Raw genomic sequence first — 19,349 nt, 5'->3', positions numbered from 1 at the left:
CTGTTTCAATTGCCCTGATCCCTGGGCTGAGTGCCAGTGCATCATTAGCAATACAAAACCAGATTGAACACAGCAGGGCTGTGCCGTGGCTGCTTCCATTTGAAGCAGTCAATCTAATTAAGAAAGGACCTCCTGTAGATTTTCCCCAGTTAAAGCCTTTTTTTTGTAACACTTAACGAAGTAAAGCAATACAGATTGCTGCAGATGATGTTTGACAGAATTAAAACGGTCATTTTAATTGTGTAGTTTATCATGCGGTTTCCAGGTGTGTAGGCCCTCCATTGTTCTCTTCTTGTTTACTTGTGGTTAGCCCTGGCTCCACCAATGTTAATAGCTAGAATTGAATGTCCTTTTATGTACCCGTGCATACAATTTAACACATACAATAAGGCATTCAAAAATTAAATAGCGATCTCCCTTTTTTTCCCTTGTTGAAATAACAAAGTAATAGCCAGCTGTATCTAGAGTCACGTTTTAATTATAGCGCTGCTGTAATTAACAACAACTGAACACAATCTGATTAAGATAATTGCAATTATGTTATGCTCAAATTCTTCATCACAGTATTTGTAAAGCTGGTCAATGTTTTGGCAAAGCTTTTTAGGTACATCAGATCTGGTCCTTGTTTTTCTCCTGTGAAATGTTTTTTTTTTTTTTTTTTTTTTTTTTTTGTTAAGCTTGAAAAGCGCTCCACGCTGTAGTGACGATGCTTTTGATCTCCAGGATGTTATACCTGCAGCCTCAGTATCTTAACACACACACTGACTGGCACTATTGAGTCAGATTGAATTACACTTCATTAAAAGGGATGGGATGACTTGACAGAGCGAACCTCATTGTTACCACTCAGTGATGGACAGGCCTGTCTGGCTTCACTTAGCTGTACCTTGAAGGCAGTTCTATCAGAGGCGATGTCTGAGAAATCTCATTTGTTCCCAGTACGTCATGTATATTGATTAATTGCACCAAATACAACATATATCATGAAGTCGACACAGAGGGCAGTAAGGGTGACATGTATTCAAGAAAGCGGACCAATAGCTGTCTTTCAGTTCAATTTGTATTTTATTTTAGATTTAAAAAACACAAAATAAATAATAGGCACTGAAAAAAGAAGGTGTACTGGAGGTGAATTCTTAATAACAGCGATCCTAAACTGTACGGCTAGATTTCCAACGTGTATACTTACAGACAAATTAACCCCTATTTTTATTCAAGGAGACAAAAAACTGGAACGAACAGCTAAATAACATAATTCAAGCCCTTTTGTCTCTTTCACAGTGTTTGTTTGTCATGTTTTTTAAACAATACCATGATTCCCCCCCCCCCCCCCATTTACAAAATAGGAGTAATTAGAATATTTAGTAAATGCTTTGAACATGTGCCCTGTAATTCCATTATTCAGTATTGCAGTGGACACGTTAACACGTATTGCAAATATGGAATGCTATGCCTAATATAATGAAGAAAGTACTCATCACTGTGACGTAATTAAATGTCGGTTATACTGACACAAAAGACAGAGTTTACGCTAGTCAGCAGTACCTGCTGGAAAAATAATTCTAGCAGAGACAGCAGCGCACTCTGCTGGACAAAATGTGAAAAGTAACTTTAAGTCAAAAATTTTTTATTTGTTGATAGTTGATCTGTTGATCCAGTTTCTTCTGTAATCGTTTACAAGATCACTAAATGTAATTTAATGCACACGCAATTAATAATAATAATAATAATAATAATTTCTTTCTTAGCAGACGCCCTTATCCAGGGCGACTTACAAGATATCACATTATTTTTACATACAATTACCCATTTATACAGTTGGGTTTTTACTGGAGCAATCTAGGTAAAGTACCTTGCTCAAGGGTACAGCAGCAGTGTCCCTACTGGGGATTGAACCCACATCCCCCCCGGTCAAGAGTCCAGAGCCCTAACCACTACTCCACACTGCTGCCCTATCAAATGGAGCAAAAAGTAACCAGGCACAATATCAAAGCATTAACACTGGCAACATGTTTTTATAGATATGCAATTCAGAGTCTATTAAACAGGCTTTTGAAATGTGTCTGTAAAAGAGACACACTCACATGCACTATTAGATATGTTGATATATACACCCTTGGTACAGCATTACTGTGGGTCTTTTGACCATTCCCTCTATTGATGCTGATAAACAGGCTCTAAACTTGTTGTCTGCAATAGCTAGAAACATATGCATTATATTCACATGTAGGCCATGTTAAAACATTGTCTATAGTTTGTTATTTACTCTTTTTTTTTTTAAAGTGAATATTCCATGTTACTGTTACAAATTGAGAAACAAGACAACATGTACTTAAGAGAGACCTTGAATTACGTTATTCGATTGTTTCTAGATTCTTAGTATTGAAAAACAAACAGGAGTCTTTCTTCCTATCAAAAAATAGGAGTGAATTGAATATGTTATTATTCAGAAGAATGTTTTTAACACGGAACCTGTCTTGTGCACAAACTTCTGATGACGATATGTCCTGTCACTGAAGATGTGAGTTATCTTATAGCCACCAAGAGCATGACTGGCACCACACCAAACTGCAAGGCGCTAGTTTCACGAAGATGCTCTCAACATTCCACCTTCGCTCTGACAATAAACACAATGTACTGGGTCCAGTGTGGTGACGCACTGAGATTGCGTAGCTGGCCCTGTGATAAATGTTCAATATACTACAAATCCCATTCGATCCCACATATCTTACTTGAGATTGAAGAGCAAGTTCCTAGTACGTTTGGCTGCTATGGGATTTCAAATTAATTTAAAAAAAAGCAACATTAAATAACAGAGGCACGCACGTAACCGCTCCCCGGACTTCAGTTTACAAGAGAATCCGGATTTGATTTATTAGCCTGATAGAAGATACATGGGCTGGGTCCTGACATTAGAGCTCTGTGTATCTGTCACTGTTTGCGTGGACAGCTCCTGGGATGGTGATAAACAGACTGCCATGTCCCAGGCATTGATTTACAACCCCTCCGCCCCCCCGTCTTCAGCTTCAAAAGTCTCCATGAGACCCAGTGGAATTCCAGCAGAGATCTTGTAGCACCATGGACAGAGACCTCTTCACTCCCTTCTGCGCTGGCCTCCTGGCTCTACTACTGATGGTCCAACTTCACGCAGTGCATGGAAGGAGTTTCCTGATTCAAGGTAGGCTACATGCATTGTCATTAGAGGCTCCTAAGATGCAATATTCATATACAAACCGTATACTTTGGCTCGGACTCTTACTGAAGCACAATTCAATGAACTAGTAAGCTTTTCTTGTTTCAATAAGTGGAATGGGTTGACAGTTATTTTATTTTAATGCTATGAATAAATCCACAGTAGAATGCTTATTCAATCTAAATGAACATCGCTCTGCTAACTATCCGTTTTTAATGATCAGCTCAGTGGTGTTCAAAGGTTCAGTGGACTCTGCTCTAAGCTAACCCAGGCTAGCTAACATCTGTCCATGAGTAATAATGTTCATCAGTAATGTTATCAGATTTACTGATTATGATACTATGTACACTCGGTAAATGTATCTGTGGCAAATTTTCCCCTGCTTATATTAGTAGACTTCATGCAGTATGTTATTAAACCTGCACTAAGCGTTTACAGTGGTACTGTATTACTGCAGCTATTGGGGTGTGTGGGATGAAATTCATTCCTGTCTATTGCGGCTGGTATTTCTTGTAGTATATTCCTAATTGAACATGGACGCGGTGTGTATACAGTGCTGGAGAGGGAAGGGGTGATAGACTGCTCTTGCCAAACCATTGATCTCCTCTTTGACCATTTGCTTCAATCTTAACACATGTGCAGGCAGTGTAGCTATACAATGCTATTTAGAGGTTGACAAACAAATTGAAATACCAAAAGCTCTATAAATGACACATTATAAGTGTATCTAATTGCTTTTGGATACACAGAAAACCAGCTGGCTCCTGGAAAAGACGTCACAGATTTCCAAGACAAGCTTATAGCTCTGCTGCTGCAGAAAGGTCTATCTGGCAAGTCTGGAAGAAGGCCTGAGATCAATGGTAAGCATTCGAATGGGAGAGGGTTTGGGCTAATGTGCATTGTAGAGGTATTGTTTCAAACTTGAATACAGTATATACCTGAACTATATGAGAACTACAGCTATATAGCATATGTGTATAGATCCATGGTGTACTTAGACATAGTTTACATTTATAATATAGGTCCATCATGTTGAGGTGTTATTAATGTATCCTGGACAGATTTATTTTCATTGTGGGTAGTTGAAATATCTCATAGCTCCGAGTGGACTGATCATTTCCTTGCTCTGTCACAGATCTGGAGCTGGCAAGCAAGCTAGCAGAGCTGGAGCAGGTATGCAAATATATATTTATATAATAATGAAGTGCTGTTCTGTAAAACTGCTATGATATGGCATTCTCTGAGAGTACCAAAAAGAAATAATAATAATAATAATAATAATAATAATAATAATAATAATAATAATAATAATAATAATAATAATAATAATAATAACTGTGCCATCTGTGAAAATAAACAGCTTTTCACATCTATGAGAAAACATAATCATTGTACAATTAATGAAACGAGAAAGCAAATGTAAGCTCCCTGCTTCACTCTTAGAATCCAGGTTTTATCACTATCATGATACCACGCGTCTACGGCTATGCATTCGGTATGGATGAAACGTATTAACGCAGTGCATCATTTCACAGCTGGCAGCACTGAGAGAAAAGCTTGCCCTGGAGAAGCAGCTGGACTCCAACGCAATAGGAAAGGAGTCAGCACACCCAGGCAAAAGAGGTACATCCTCCTGATCACTATCTCTGCCAGGCAACTATTATTGAAGATGAACAATAATAATAAAACAAAGATGCCTTTCCAGTGCAAAACCCACAACATCCTAGAGATGCCCAAATGCAACCAGCAACGGATCATATAGAAATCTTTCTATATAACACCCAGTATATCACACCCAGAATATCACACCCAGTATCATACCCAGTATATCACACCCAGAATATCACATCCAGTATCACACCCAGTATCATACCCAGTATCACACCCAGTATCATACCCAGTATATCACATCCAGTATCATACCCAGTATATCACACCCAGAATATCACATCCAGTATCACACCCAGTATCATACCCAGTATATCACACCCAGAATATCACATCCAGTATCACACCCAGTATATCACACCCAGTATATCACATCCAGTATCACACCCAGTATATCACACCCAGTATCACACCCAGTGGTTCACACCCAGTATATCACACCCAGAATATCACATCCAGTATCACACCCAGTATATCACACCCAGTATCATACCCAGTATATCACACCCAGTATATCACACCCAGAATATCACATCCAGTATCACACCCAGTTTTGCTTCTCAAGTCTTTTGTTTTGTTTTTATCAAGCCATGTGTTGTCTTTGAATGTTTCTTTGCTTCCTGGACTTGAGAAATGGTGTGCTGAATGTAACGCAATGCACTGTCTTTATGTTTCCCTGTCTGTCTGCAGCATGCTTCTGGAAGTACTGTGTCTGAGATCTGAACCCTTTCCAACCACCCCAGCAATGTGTCACCCTCAATGTCATGTGTAATATATAGACAGACAGCATGTATACATCTGCAGAAAGGGTTTACAAACATGTTGAGTGTTAAAACAGTTCAGTGTTCAAACAAATAAAACCAGGTGTTATATCTAAACCAGCCATAACTAAATTGTCTCTAAACTAGCAAGGTATAAAATTGAAAAGAAAAATAGAATTATCAGGGAATTGAGCCCATGTACAGTATTTTACTTTATTTTACCAGGAAAATTAGGTGCATATTTTCTGATAAAACAAGCCCTTGTTTTAAATCCTGTAAATGGTAGCTTCTTATTATATTGATACTAAATATACTGACTATCCTATTATGCTTGCCTCTGTACAACTCTTTTTTTGTTCTGCTACCAGTATGTCATATGACTGGTTTCACTTATATTGGCCTACCTTTCACAAGGTAGCATTGGTGGTAATCTAGATCTGTGAAACCAGCCTGCAGTCTCAAGGACGTCATTAAACTATGTACAAAGCTTGAATTGAATTTTACTGGTGGTTGTCATATTTATTTCTCATAACAGACAGATGGTTCATCACTCTCTTCCAGCAGTTCATTATTGATCTTGTTTACAAAGAACTCCCTACAGTATGTATTCACTCTTCAAACCCAAAGTACCTATAGCCCTAACCACTACAGCTCCACTCATGAGTTTACAAGGAATCTGTGACAAGTTCCCAGCCTATGAAATGATGAACCCCATTTCATTCATGACATCAGACATTAACAGGCTCAAAGTGATAACTGAGGGGAGTGGCATTGAGTGTCTTCTCTACAGTGATGTACTTCTAGAGATGATCATTTTTTAAGTAATCAATATCATTTAGTGTACACGAAACCATAGTTATTAGTCCTTTCAACCTTTGTCCTTAAAAACAGCTTCACAGCCCCCTCAATATCAATTTAATAATGCAGTGCAATAGCACCACCATGCGGCTGATTTATGTAAATCATTGGTACAGTAAAAAAAGCTCCCTGTTCTGCACGCAACAAATTCTGTCATGCATTCCCAGTCAAGAAAAACAACAACGAAACAACAGAGAAAGCTATAGAATATTTAAACAAACACACACACACACACACACACACACACACACACATATATATATATATATATATATATATATATATATATATATATATATATATATATATATATATATAGTATTTTTAAAAGTATTGTTATGAAATGTTGTCACCCCTCGCGGTCTTCTCTCTCCCCGGGCCTTTTGTTGCTAATGTTCCAATGTTTCTCTTTTTTTACGACGGAGTTTGTAGACGGACCGGTTTCCAGGAAGCGCTGCTGTCAGTGTCTCTCTCTCTAGCTGTGTCCTTGTTAATGAACACCATATAGACAATAAAATAATAATAATAAAAACAATGATCTGATACCTGAGAAGCGGGTTTATATCAAACAATAATCCTATTATTACATATTTTACGGCATAATGTTACGTGCCGGGACCGGAGCTGCCTGGTGAGTAGATTTTCGTACAATAATAGATGTTTTTTTTTTTTTTTTTTTTTTTTTTAATCATGCATGGCATTGCTGAACGGGTAATACATGTAATAATGTATGTACAGTGACATGGTTCCCATGTTCCCTACGTGTTTCATTAAATGACATCGCATCATGCAATTCCCAGTTATTTAGGACGTTGCCATGTGTACGGAACGTACAGTCTAAATTATACGGCGGATCAGTATTTTGACAGGGATATGTCGGTGTCAGACACTGGGTGCTGCAATTGGGCATTTTCTAGAATTGGATGTCGAAATATGAACAGCTTTGTTGTTTACAATGATATGTTTTGCCCCAAACCAGTGACGCATGAAACATCTGGTCTTGAACTTCAAATTAGACCAGAGTGGGGTTAGCGGCCTATATGCCGACAGCACACGCACACACCAGAGCAAGTTCAGCTTGTTCAGTGATTTTCTATGTCATCATCAATCGTAGACACAACAACAAAATATCCAAAAAACCATCTCCTAGCTGCGAGGTCTTTAACAGTAGTTATAAGGTGACCAGCTTTTTAAGTCCTTAAACTGAGACGGTATGGAAATATTGCGAATAACTTCAAACTTCCAAGCTACGGGGAAGCTCTAGGGTTTTTAATTTCACTTTGGCAATGTTTGATCTAATGTTATAATGAAAGAGACTCATGGTGATATTCAGAGTAGAATCTTTTACTTTCAAAACCTTTATGTGTGAATACATTTTTTTTTGTCTTCGAAATTTAATTTCTGCACAAGTATATTTACATTACGCTGTAGCAATTCGATAATATAAAATTTCGAGATTCTCAATTCCCCAAAAAATCTATTTTATTGCTGATTACTGCTGCAAATCGAGTCAATTTTCTGACTAAGAAATTGCATCTCGTTCTCGTTCTCTGTCTCTATGCTGTCCTCCAGTGTCCAATCTGCAAACCAGGTCCTTCCTTTATGAAAACATTTCATATCTCAGTATTTCTATTTATTAAATGGTTACTTTGTAGAATCATTTTTTTAAAAAAAATATAACATTTCTTACCATTTTAATGCCATGTTCTGTGTGTTTTTTTTCTATTACAGTTTCTGCTTGGATTACTAGATGCTAGGAATTAATTTTTTCCAGACTCTTTCTACTGTTAAACAAGACTTACATTGTATGTTATGTGGAAAGACTAAAGGTGATGACAGTGTTCTTTTGACTGTGTGCAATAAATGAAGCCCACTGCATCACCCATAAGCTTCCCCACCTTTTCACAGATACAGTAATCAGCTTTTCTGAGTTTTGTTTAGAAGCTGCCCTAATTGCAGAAACAGGAATTCCCTTCTGAAGTAGTTATTAAGTGTGGTAAATAGTAATCCAGGTAGGCAAACCCTTTAAGTTTCTCAGAATAGTATTTCTAAATTCCCACTTGAACATGCTGTCAGCTGACAGGTACTTAAAACAGAAAGGAACCTGTTAAAAACGAAATTTCCTGCCTATTCCATTATTTTTAATCTACGCAGTTTTTTGGTAACAATCAATGATCTTGAGAAAGCATGTTCTGACAGTCTGAATTAGATATTAGAAAGGCTAATCTGTCGCTTCTTTACTTACAAAAGGAGTACTATTTCATCTTCCTTAATATATGCATATATATTAGCCTGTGTAAAATGCGCTGAGAAGTTTTCAGATTGTCAGGAGATGCTTTCTCATTATCATTGATTGGTACTGAAAAACTGCAGCGACAAGGCAGGAAATGTCATCATACAATTAACACGTTTTTAGCAGGTTCCTTTCTGTTACCTATCGGCTTAAAACATGTTAAAAAGGACATTTGGAAATGAAACTATTTGGAGAAACTTAAAGGGATTGACCCCACTCCTGCTCCACAGTAATGTGAGCCCTGACCTTTGCCTCTTGTGCTGAAGCAAAAATGTATGTTTGTATCAATGTGTTGTTGTTCTTCTATGAAACTAATAACAGTGATAAAATAAAATACATATACATACCTTGTATAGCGATCACACTTAGGCAACAGATAGCATTAATCTTAAATATGAGTACTAAAACATGCTAAAACAATGCCAACTCAATACAGTGGTACCTGTATGAGCCGTTCATGTTAGACTACCCTAGTCTAACCTCTTCAGGCAGCAAGAGTGATGATTCAAACGAGGATAGCCGCTAGTTTGTTTTATTTTAGCAGTCAGTGCATAAACCCACCTTCAATTCTCTGTGATTGGTTGCAAATATGAACGTTGACTGTTCAGTAATTCTCCAGATTTGCATGGCGCTGTGCAGCCGATTTTTAATGCTACTGGTTGTTCAACATTACCTTTAGTCACATCAAATGTCATTGTACTGTAATACGTTATATAGTGTAGTAACACAGTAACCTGCATGCAAATACAATAAAGTACAATATTCTGTTACTGACGCGGCGATGTTCGGAGAAAAGAACAGGGCGAAATGAGTGTCCCATGGAAAGTTCTGGAGACACTGGGACCAGTATTCTAAAAGTGGGACTGTCCCGTCCAAAATGGGATGTCTGGTCACTGTAAGTAGTTCGTGTGTGGGTGTTCTTATGTCACAAGACTTAAAATAATGCTATGCTTACGCTGTGTCATCGATAACGACTCACTACAGCTAAATTGGCTGCCCATTGACAGTGACTTTTTGCTCCAGAATTTGACCAAAACACCTATCTACAGTATATGATACAAGAAGTCTGGAAATGACTGCTATCAGAAAAAGTACTGGTTTGGATAGTGTGTTTGGAAATTATGTAATCCTGACTCTCATTGTAACTCTGCAAGCCCTACTGCATACACTTCTATGAGTAGCAGTGTTCTTTTACCCTTTTACTAAACTTTGTCCTCCTTATCAGCAGTGATTAGAAGTCAAGGTGTACAGTACAGATGTGCTGTAGATTGCAGAGGAGCTTGCATTGTAGCTATCCCAGCATTTATTGCAGAAATTGGCTATTATTTTCTAGTTAAGCTGTGTCTATGGAGACTGGACTTGAGAATAGACTTCATGGCAGAGGTGTAGAAAGATGGGCCAGGCTTTCCAGCGACAGGCCAGCTGAGAGAATTAGAATACTTAGCTGAAGATTTAAATCGGTCTAACCCTAATCGAAAAGAATGTAGTACTGTTTTACATTGGCACGTCTTTCTGCACCAGGTAAAGAGCGTGTCCCTTCTTTCTGCTCCTATACCGACTATCAATATGACTATTGGTAAAACAATCCACTGACCGTTCCCTTATTTCTCTCCCACCCTCCCTCAGCGTGGCCTGCAGGAACCTGGTTACCAACAGCTCGTGTGTCAAAATCAGGATCCCCCTTCAGAAACTTCACCCCCTGTCTCGGGCAATCCACCACCGCAACTCCCCCAACTCTAACCCTCACAGGGCCTCCCCACACTCTGCAGCCCGACCGTTCACCTCGCTCTCCAGACTCCCCCTCCGCCCAGCCAGGCCCCTGCCAGGGAAGTACGGCCACCAGCCACACAGGACCTTCTGGGTAGCCCGACTGGCTACGCGGCTACTGAAGCTTCGCTACCTGCTTCTGGGATCGGCTGTCGGTGGCGGCTACACCGCTAAAAAGGTACTGCTCTTGAATCTGTAGCGGGGGTGATCATGCACTGATTAGAGAAACTTTATTGTATTACTTCAGAATGTTTATTATTATAATTATTAGTAGTAGTAGTAGTAGCTATGCAATGGGAGTCTTATTTCCATCCCTGTTACTATTATTTTTTATTATTGATACTTTTTTTCCTTCAGATTAAGGTGATGACAGTGGCCTAAATTTGTGATATCACGATAGGGATGGAAACAAGACCACCATTGCAAAGCAATTGGCTCCATTCATGGTTTTATTGTGAGTTTAGAATAACCTACACACTATGACTAATTGAACCTGAATGGATCAAATGGCTATGCAATTGTCTTCCAGCCTTCCCATGCACAAACTCGCTCTCTCTCAATCCTTCTAGGAAGCTTTGCAGATCTGGGACAGCTATAAATAGTCCCCTCTGCTGCACTTACCTGCTACTTGGTTCCACACAGATTATTTCCTATAGTTTACAGCTGAATTATATATTTTTTTATTGAAACTATGCATTTTTTATTTTATCTGGACACCAGTAGAAAAATAGTTAGGAGAGACTATTGACTAGGTCACTAAAGGTCACAAAACACTCCAAGGACTGGGTGATTTTGGGGTGATCAAGAGCAGTTAAATTCTCAGTAGGGTTCTAAAAGTGAGTCACTGATGATATACTATCGATACGTGATTGATCACACATAAACATGTGAGTTTTCTGACCATTGCAATGCCATATACAAGAGACTTGATGCTTTTCTGCACTCTGGGATTAATAGCTTCACCAGACAGGAATTGACTGCAAAAGCCAAATCTTAAATTCACTAAATCTGTTCTCCAGACATCTGAAAAGCTGTAAATAGAAACAAGCTGATTAGACACATGCCCAGTTAGTCAGTCAGTCAGTCAGTAACAGATGTTAATCTGTGAAATAATGTAAAATAAATCAAAATAATAAGTATGAAGAAATTGAGATATTTGAACCGGATTTATCACGTCGGCTTTTTGTTTCATTCCCATCTTGCTTTGTGGGATGGTGTTTGAATAGCAGGTGAGACTCCGTGAAGCAGAGGAGGTGCCAGAATACGGGAAGAGAAATTATCATTTGCACTTTCTGCTGGCTGTTTCACAAATGATTTATGTTTTGTTTTAGTTTTTGAAAAATTAAATATAAAAGTTTGAAAGCCAATCTCTTTGCAGTTCCAACTATATGCTTCTATGCTTTCTTTCAGACTTATGAAGAATGGAAGGATATGCTGCCTGATCTTGGTGAATATAAATGGGTAGTGCCTGATTTCATATGGGAGCTTGATGAACACATTGATCTGGGTAAGGGTATTTCGACAGGCTATATTAACTTGAGCCAGTAATCCAGTATCCTTTAAGGAGCTGTGAGTAGACTGTTTAATCCTAATGACTTGAGCTCAATAATAGAGCCGCTTGAACCTCTTTATTAATTATACCTTGTTGAAAACAAGCTCAACCCTGAGCTGACTTCCTCCATGTTAACGAGTGGGTTTGCACTCACATGACTGTTGCTGCTGAGGGGACACTGCTGTGTCTTTTGAGAGCTGCTGATCCTCTTTCTGCACAGTGACGTACAGGAAGAGAACCTGTTGAAAACATATTGCACTGTTACCCTTGATAGGGCAGCCCTTTACACAGCTTCCTCATTGTAAAGCAGCATGGTCTTGACTGCCATTGTCCCTATAATGCTGTTTCACGAGCACTTGCATTATCTTTATATGTCAGAACACACATAGATAGTCTCTTAATGATGGCTCCAGAATACAGTGTTACAAAGGAGTAGCACTGATCATACTGTAGCGTCATTGATTTGTGCTGAAAAATAACTAAAACGGAGCATGCACAAGATCAGTTTACTGGTCTGCAGTTTTGAATGAAGTTGTCTGTCCTATGCAACAAAAGCGAACTGCAGTTATTTTTCTAGACTTTACACGTCTGGAGTGTGGAATTATTATTTTTTTTGAGCCAGGTGGTTCTGTTATGCTTTAATGGGAAATAAATATTACCTAAATGTATTTTTTATTTCTTTTTCATAACATTACACTGGTTGTCCTGGTTGAATATTTGATTTGTTTTAGTTTCTACAGTTAACGTGAAGTTTTCAAGACAAAAAAACTAAAACTCATCTGTCATGTTTCAGCTTATGCTTGTGTTACTGTTAAGATGAAAGTGTTTTAAATAACAATATTTATTTATTTCTTCTTTGCAGAGAAAATAGCCAACGCGCTGCCCGATGCAGAGACCCTGGCCAAGCTGCTGCCAGACTTTGAGAAGATCGGAGAGAACTTCAGTTTTCTGAAAAGCCTGATGTCAAAGGGTTTGTAATAATAGATTCTGTTTATTTAAAAACTCAAGTATTAGCTTTGCTGCTTTTAATGTGTAGTCAGTAAATACAGGAGGGGGGAAAAATCCTGCACAGCAGCTGAAATTCTGTTTGAATTATGGCACTGTGATCCTCAATACTGTGATAAAGATAGTTACAATTCTGCTCTGCTAAAACGGATACAATTGCTAGAACCATCAATTCTATTTGGTATTTGAAAGCCTCTAGGAAGATATTGGAGCTATTCAAACCTTTCCGTGTATATGCCTTGGATGTGACCAGATGCACAAACTATTGTTGTCCCAAGATTTTAAACGTGACTGTCCAATTCATTCAGAAACTGTAGTTTGTTTGTGATTTTGACGGTGTGTTTTGAGACTGGTTTGAGATTTCTTTTTGTCACTATCATTTCATTTTCCCCCCTTTGTGCTGATTTTTCACAGGTGTGAGTTTGGTTAGTGAAGTCAAAGGAGCTTCTGGTCTGCATCTGTTGTTAGGTGTGTAATCCCCATTCTTTTTGTTCCCATTCACCTTCCAATTCAAGTTCAGTTTGAATGATGTTTTTTGGAGTTCTATAATTTCTGTTATTTCCTATCCCTGGCACATACCATTAACCTAGTACAGCCTTCCTTGTATCGTCCAGCTACACAAATGTGACTTTGTGTGTTTCTGACAATTCAGTAATTGGGTAAATTAAACTACATTTAGTTAAGGAAATCTGTTATTTTTCTCTGCATTCAAAAAGATTTAACTGTAATTCAGATTTTTGTTTCATAATGAAATTACAATATGAATGGCAAGATTTATTGTTAAAAAAATGTGTTTTAGTAGTTTGATTTATACGGTTTACAGTGTACTTAACAACAGATACAAATACTGATAATTCTGTATCGTCTCCTTTGACTTCTGCTACATACCTGGTTTACACCTGTGCTGCAGCTTCTCTGGGTGCACACTATAGTGAAAAGTGTTGAATTTAAATCAAAGGAAGTCATGTTAAAACTTTACAATGCATTAGTAAGACCTCATCTAGAATATTGTGTTCAATTCTGGTCTTTCTAGAGCAGCAATATCCTACAAAAAGGATATTGCTGCTCTAGAAAGAGTGCAAAGAAAAGCTTCCAGAATTATTCCTGGTTTAAAAGGCATGTCATATGCAGACAGGCTAAAAGAATTGAATATATTCAGTCTTAAACAGAGATGACTACGTGGCGATCTGATTCAAGCATTCAAAATTCTAAAAGGTATAGACAATGTCGACCCAGGGGACTTTTTTGACCTGAAAAAAAAAAAACAAGGACCAGGGGTCACAAATGGAGATTAGATAAAGGGGCATTCAGAACAGAAAAAAGGAGGCACTTTTTTACACAGAGAATTGTGAGGGTCTGGAACCAACTCCTCAGTAATGTTGTTGAAGCCGACACCCTGGGACTTTCAAGAAGCTGCTTGATGAGATTCTGGGATCAATAAGCTACTAACAACCAAACAAGCAAGATGGGCTGAATGGCCTCCTCTCGTTTGTAACTTTTCTTATGTTCGTATGTTCATAACTTTTGCTCAACTGCTTTTAAATATCAAAGTCAAATCCCAAAAAGCCTGTCTGCCTAAATTAAATAAATAAGCATGAAAATATATTTTTCTTTGGTGGTCTTAATCTGAAGTACATATTAATGAAACAGTTTGTACAGTGTTGCAAGCTAAAATGAAAAAAGTATATATACAAAAGAAAAAAAAGTCCCTATGCTTTTTATTAACCTGGAATACCAGGTGGAAAGCTAAACTTTTTTAAGTTCATGAGGTGTATTCAGTCAATCTCCAAACTTTGTCTATAAAGGTTATGAAAACTAACAAATCTAACAGCAGCGCCTCGGTATCTTCAGTTGTTTTATTAAATAGATGTAAGTCGTTAGACAAGACCCTTACTTTTTAATTATTAAAAAAAGAAAGATTTAGATTCATTTTCAAACTAACCTTTTGTCGTTGTAGTTTGTAAACTGGTTGTATTTTTGTTTTTCTGTACAGAATCATCGGGGGAGGCCACATTCAAAGCCTCAGAAAACGCCAGCTTCGAAGGCTCTGAGAGACAGTATAAGAAGGCAAGTTTAAAAAAGCTGAGGGTATTTTTAACGTTGGGGTGTTCAGTATAGTGTGTGTGGGGGGGTTCCTTCACTATAGCTTCTCTCTATTGGAGAATCTCGTTTCACCAGATAATAATGACCCTTGGCAGGTGACCCATGGCTGTGGTCTCACCAGTGACCAGAAGCACTTCACACTGGGGACACAGGGATCGTAACCCTTTCTTTATAATCTATCAGTGAGTGGGGTCTGTTGAGCCATACTGTAATGGACCATGTGCTTTTATACCAGCGTGTCACAGCTCACCTCTGGCACATACCTCCTGAGTGCACAATAGACCCATGATAGTTTGTCATTCATATCATATGTGTGTGTTGCATGTTCATTTGGTCCTTGTTACGTTTAGTCCAAGTACCATTTAGCTATTCCGTACCCTGTGTTTTATGTTTTATGTAATCTATTTTAAAATAACTGTTGTTGGAATTCAAGATCCTATTATATTTAGTTGTTTTGGCAGAGTTACAAAAAAATGCTAGCCTCCAAAAAGAAACGATTTCAGATTAGTTTAACAGGTCATAGATTTAAATTCATAAATATCGTTTCTGTAAGCACATTTATAAAACAATGCATATTTATTTATTTCTGTACAATTTGGCAATGATTTACGTACAGTAGAGTAGCCCTTTTGAGTTGAACACATGGATTTCAGTCATCAAGCCCTACATTCACACTTTGGTAAAACCATGTTGAAGATGATGACTCTAGTCAGCCAGTAGAGGGCGGTCAAGGATCAAAGTTCTCTTATTCTCCCACTTCTCATTTCTTTACCCATCTTTCCATATTTCCACCTGGCTTTATGTTTAACTTGTTTTCCACCTCTTTTTTTATTTGATTTGTATTTCACCCCCTCCCCGCCCCCTCTTTCCTACCTCTCTTCCTTTGTACACTCACGGCAGGGTCTGCTGGGGGAACTCATTCTAATACAGGAGCAAATCCGGGAGCATGAAGAGGCGGCGCGCACGGCCGCAGGGCAGTATAGCACAGGCTCTTCGCAGCAGAAGCGCAAGGTGAAGGTTTACAAACATCAAACAAACCATTCAAAACCCACAGCTGCATTCACACTGACAGGCTCTTTCAGGGTGGCTAAACCGCTGTACGCTGGCCAGGCAGTGACGTGTATTCCGTTCTCCAGCCTGTCAAGTACGAGCAAGGATGATGATTTGCAACGTCCACTCGTATTGCACTTACTATAGTTTTCTACTGAGGGTGTGTCTCTGTTGTGCTGTCCAGAAGTGGAAAGGGATACACTGACATGCACAATTTATAAAGAGCTTCTCTACCTGATTAAAACATACGGTATATTTGTCATAACAACTTTTAGCATGCAACGCAGTAACACAACACTGTTTGGGGTGTAGAAATTTGTATGACAAATATTTTTTGAAACGGTTTGGAAATTTTCATTGAAGTGTTGAATACTTCTAGAATGTGTTTGGCTAGCCTCTCCAGTAGAATATAGTAAGAATAAAACATTGTTGACATCTGGTTCTTTTTGTAATTTGTTTTTTGTATCAGTATTTCCAAAACTGGTATCAGCAAATGTTTCGCAAGTTAGATCATTAAGATCCTACATACAATGTTTTGTAACTTAATTATTCACTTGCCTTGTATACTTTCTTGATAAAAAGCTACGCAGAAGTAGTTTTGAATGTATTTCAAGGCTTGCCACCCACGAAAATGCTGTTAGTGGAGAATGAGCCATTGGATACTATAAGATAAAATACATGGTGAGGGTTTGCTTGATTCGAGCTCCTAAAATCAACCCACAGCATGCAGTTCAGGTCGTTCCTTCCACACACAGGTTGAATGTCAGCTCACAGCATTTTCCTACCTTTTCTTTTCCAAATCCGAAAGGGTGTCTTGGGAATGCTTTCATGCTGATCTGCTACTAATATCCGTTGAATTATTTGAAACTGCATTGACTGCAAATCCTTTTAGTGTGGTGTCAAACATATGGGTGTACCAATTATTAATGGAATATGCTTTATTTAAAATATGTTTTAAGTATCTGACTTTCTCGTTTATATATCAACACCCTTTCAAATTTTGGTACTAGATTATTCTTTTTTTTATTACAATCCTAAAATGAGTTGTGTTGGAGGAATTGCACGCAGTTGCGCTTTCAATCTCTGCATTAACATGTCCCATTCTGTCTCAACATTCCCCTTTGTTTGTAGTGGTCATTTTAATGAATCGTCTTCATCTGGTGTTTGTGGGGTCCCCTGTTCTAGAGTGTTGGTGTGAAGTGCAAATTTACAAAGCATTCAAAATAATCGGAACATTTTATACTGTGAAGATACTCAATAACAATCCCAAGTCTTTTGCAGGTTACCTCGGCTCAGCGTTTGAAGTGTCTTTTTAATACTGTACAGAACAAGAATCAGAGTATTCTGTTACTCTTGAAAGTATACTAGAATGAACAGACATGCTTCTTGCATCTCTAATGACTTTGCGTGTTGCACGTTACTAAAACGCGCACTTTATTTAACCTGAAACGTTATGCCCATATTATATTTAGGAGAGCTGTGTAGATGTCCAGGCCTAGGTTCTATCAAAATGACTGGGTAGACTATAATATAAAATATATAATATAATATATAACTATTGCAAAGTATACTTATGGTAGTGCCATCCAATTAGATTTGTAATTCAAAGTGTTTTAATTGATATGATCACTATGAAAAACAGCAGAATGCAGCACCTCTTAACAGCTGTTATCCTGCAGTACACCTGTACCACTGAGCATTTCTATCATTCAGGATTATATCAGGTGAGAATAAAAAATAACATTGCAGCAGAGAGTGGCTGCTTGTAGCTTTTCTGTTTGTGTTCCTCGAAAGTGGATTCCTGTTTTCTTGAAGCAGTTTCAGTGATCACATCATGCACGTTTGTTTTTAGACCAACCGTGCTTATTAATGGAGGCGCTTATTTCTTAATTGTGTTTTTAAAGGTTTCAGACAAAGAAAAAGCAGACCAGCTGCAGGAGGAGCTTCTTCGAACACAGGTAGTGAATGAATCTATTATGTGCCCTGAACTATAAGGGAGAAGGCAGTTTGATTATACTTCATATGTTGAAATCTGGGGGGAAGTCTACTTGGTATTACACCTCTAAATATGAATCATCTATAACATGAACAGCTTTTGTTGCAAGGGCATACACCTTTACCTCCTTCATACTGAAATGACGACGGAAGCCGTTTGAACCAGGTGCCGTTTCACCTTGATTCATGTTCATAATAGTTCCATTTTGTTTTTTTTGCTCGTTGCACGGCTGAACATTCTTCTTCAGCTGACGTACCAGAGAATCCTGGAGCGCTTGGAAAAGGAGAACAAGGAGCTGAGGAAAGTGGTGCTGCAGAAGGATGATAAAGGCATTCACCAGAGGAAAGTCAATGTAAGAGTCTGCACTTCTGGGGCTCTCATTGCCTCATGCAGGAAAGAGCCCTTTAGCCAAGGCTTTCCAGTTTAAAAGTTTGGCTGCAAATGTACTATGTTCTAAGTGCTGACCGTAATTTTTCAGGAACCGTATGTTGCAAACTGATTACTTACAAAGCCTAAACATTTATTTTGTGAAGATTTAACAGACTTTAACAGACTACACAATATACCCACCTGTTTGTTACCACTTCTGGCTGTTTTAAGTTAGCAATGTTGCACAAGACAGCAATTATTATTGTTACTATTGTTATAGATGTATATTTTTTTCCTCCCTGTAGAAGTCCCTGATTGACATGTACTCTGAGGTTTTGGATATCCTCTCAGACTATGATTCCAACTATAATACGCAGGATCATCTGCCGAGGGTAAGACTTGAAATGTGAAAGTGCTAAAGCAGCATCAGTGTGAGCTTTAGCACCAGCCATGGGTGAGATGTGAGAACATCCGATCAAGAAAGTGACTCACACTGCTGTCTTGTGTAGGCTTGTGTTAATTCTCAATTTTTTCCCCCATGTTTTTTTCATGTTTATGCTTTGCATTTGTGATAGATTAGCATGACTTGCCATGGTTTTTAATGTGCTTTAGCATGCTTTCACTGTATACCTTGCTAGGCTTTTACTGTGGTAAACTTCTATAAGGGTTGCTGCATTTCTTTTTTTGTTAAATGCACCACTTGAACTTTGAAATTATGTTTCTGTTTAAGTGTT

At 38.2% G+C, this 19,349-nt stretch overlaps 2 protein-coding genes across 7 annotated transcripts in view; both read left to right on the top strand.

The window, feature by feature from the left end:
- Positions 1–3,022: 3,022 nt before the first annotated feature.
- On the top strand, positions 3,023–6,103 carry LOC117423044 (urotensin-2B-like). The gene is made up of 5 exons (XM_034038401.3): positions 3,023–3,178; positions 3,943–4,053; positions 4,329–4,366; positions 4,729–4,816; positions 5,552–6,103. The coding sequence occupies exons 1-5, from the start codon at positions 3,079–3,081 to the stop codon at positions 5,575–5,577; spliced, it is 363 nt and encodes a 120-aa protein (XP_033894292.2). The 5' UTR covers positions 3,023–3,078; the 3' UTR covers positions 5,578–6,103.
- Positions 6,104–6,892: 789 nt separating this feature from the next.
- The window catches only part of LOC117423478 (dynamin-like 120 kDa protein, mitochondrial), a 38,675-nt gene continuing 26,218 nt past the window's right edge, over positions 6,893–19,349 (top strand). Inside the window, exons 1-10 of one of the 6 annotated variants that reach the window (XM_058990414.1) lie at positions 6,893–7,111; positions 10,400–10,718; positions 11,951–12,047; positions 12,955–13,062; positions 13,512–13,565; positions 15,091–15,164; positions 16,101–16,211; positions 18,155–18,208; positions 18,494–18,598; positions 18,921–19,007. In XM_058990414.1, coding sequence (XP_058846397.1) covers positions 7,083–7,111; positions 10,400–10,718; positions 11,951–12,047; positions 12,955–13,062; positions 13,512–13,565; positions 15,091–15,164; positions 16,101–16,211; positions 18,155–18,208; positions 18,494–18,598; positions 18,921–19,007 — 1,038 coding nt within the window. In that variant the 5' untranslated portion in view covers positions 6,893–7,082. The remainder of the gene's footprint in view (positions 7,112–10,399; positions 10,719–11,950; positions 12,048–12,954; positions 13,063–13,511; positions 13,566–15,090; positions 15,165–16,100; positions 16,212–18,154; positions 18,209–18,493; positions 18,599–18,920; positions 19,008–19,349) is intronic. The other 5 variants (XM_058990415.1, XM_058990418.1, XM_058990417.1 and 2 more) reach the window with 5 other exon arrangements.

The sequence above is a fragment of the Acipenser ruthenus genome, chromosome 17, assembly GCF_902713425.1.
Source record: "Acipenser ruthenus chromosome 17, fAciRut3.2 maternal haplotype, whole genome shotgun sequence".
Classification (NCBI taxonomy): Eukaryota; Metazoa; Chordata; class Actinopteri; order Acipenseriformes; family Acipenseridae; genus Acipenser; species Acipenser ruthenus.
Note: the sequence above shows the minus strand (reverse complement) of the source record. Positions and strands in the feature narration are given on the sequence as shown.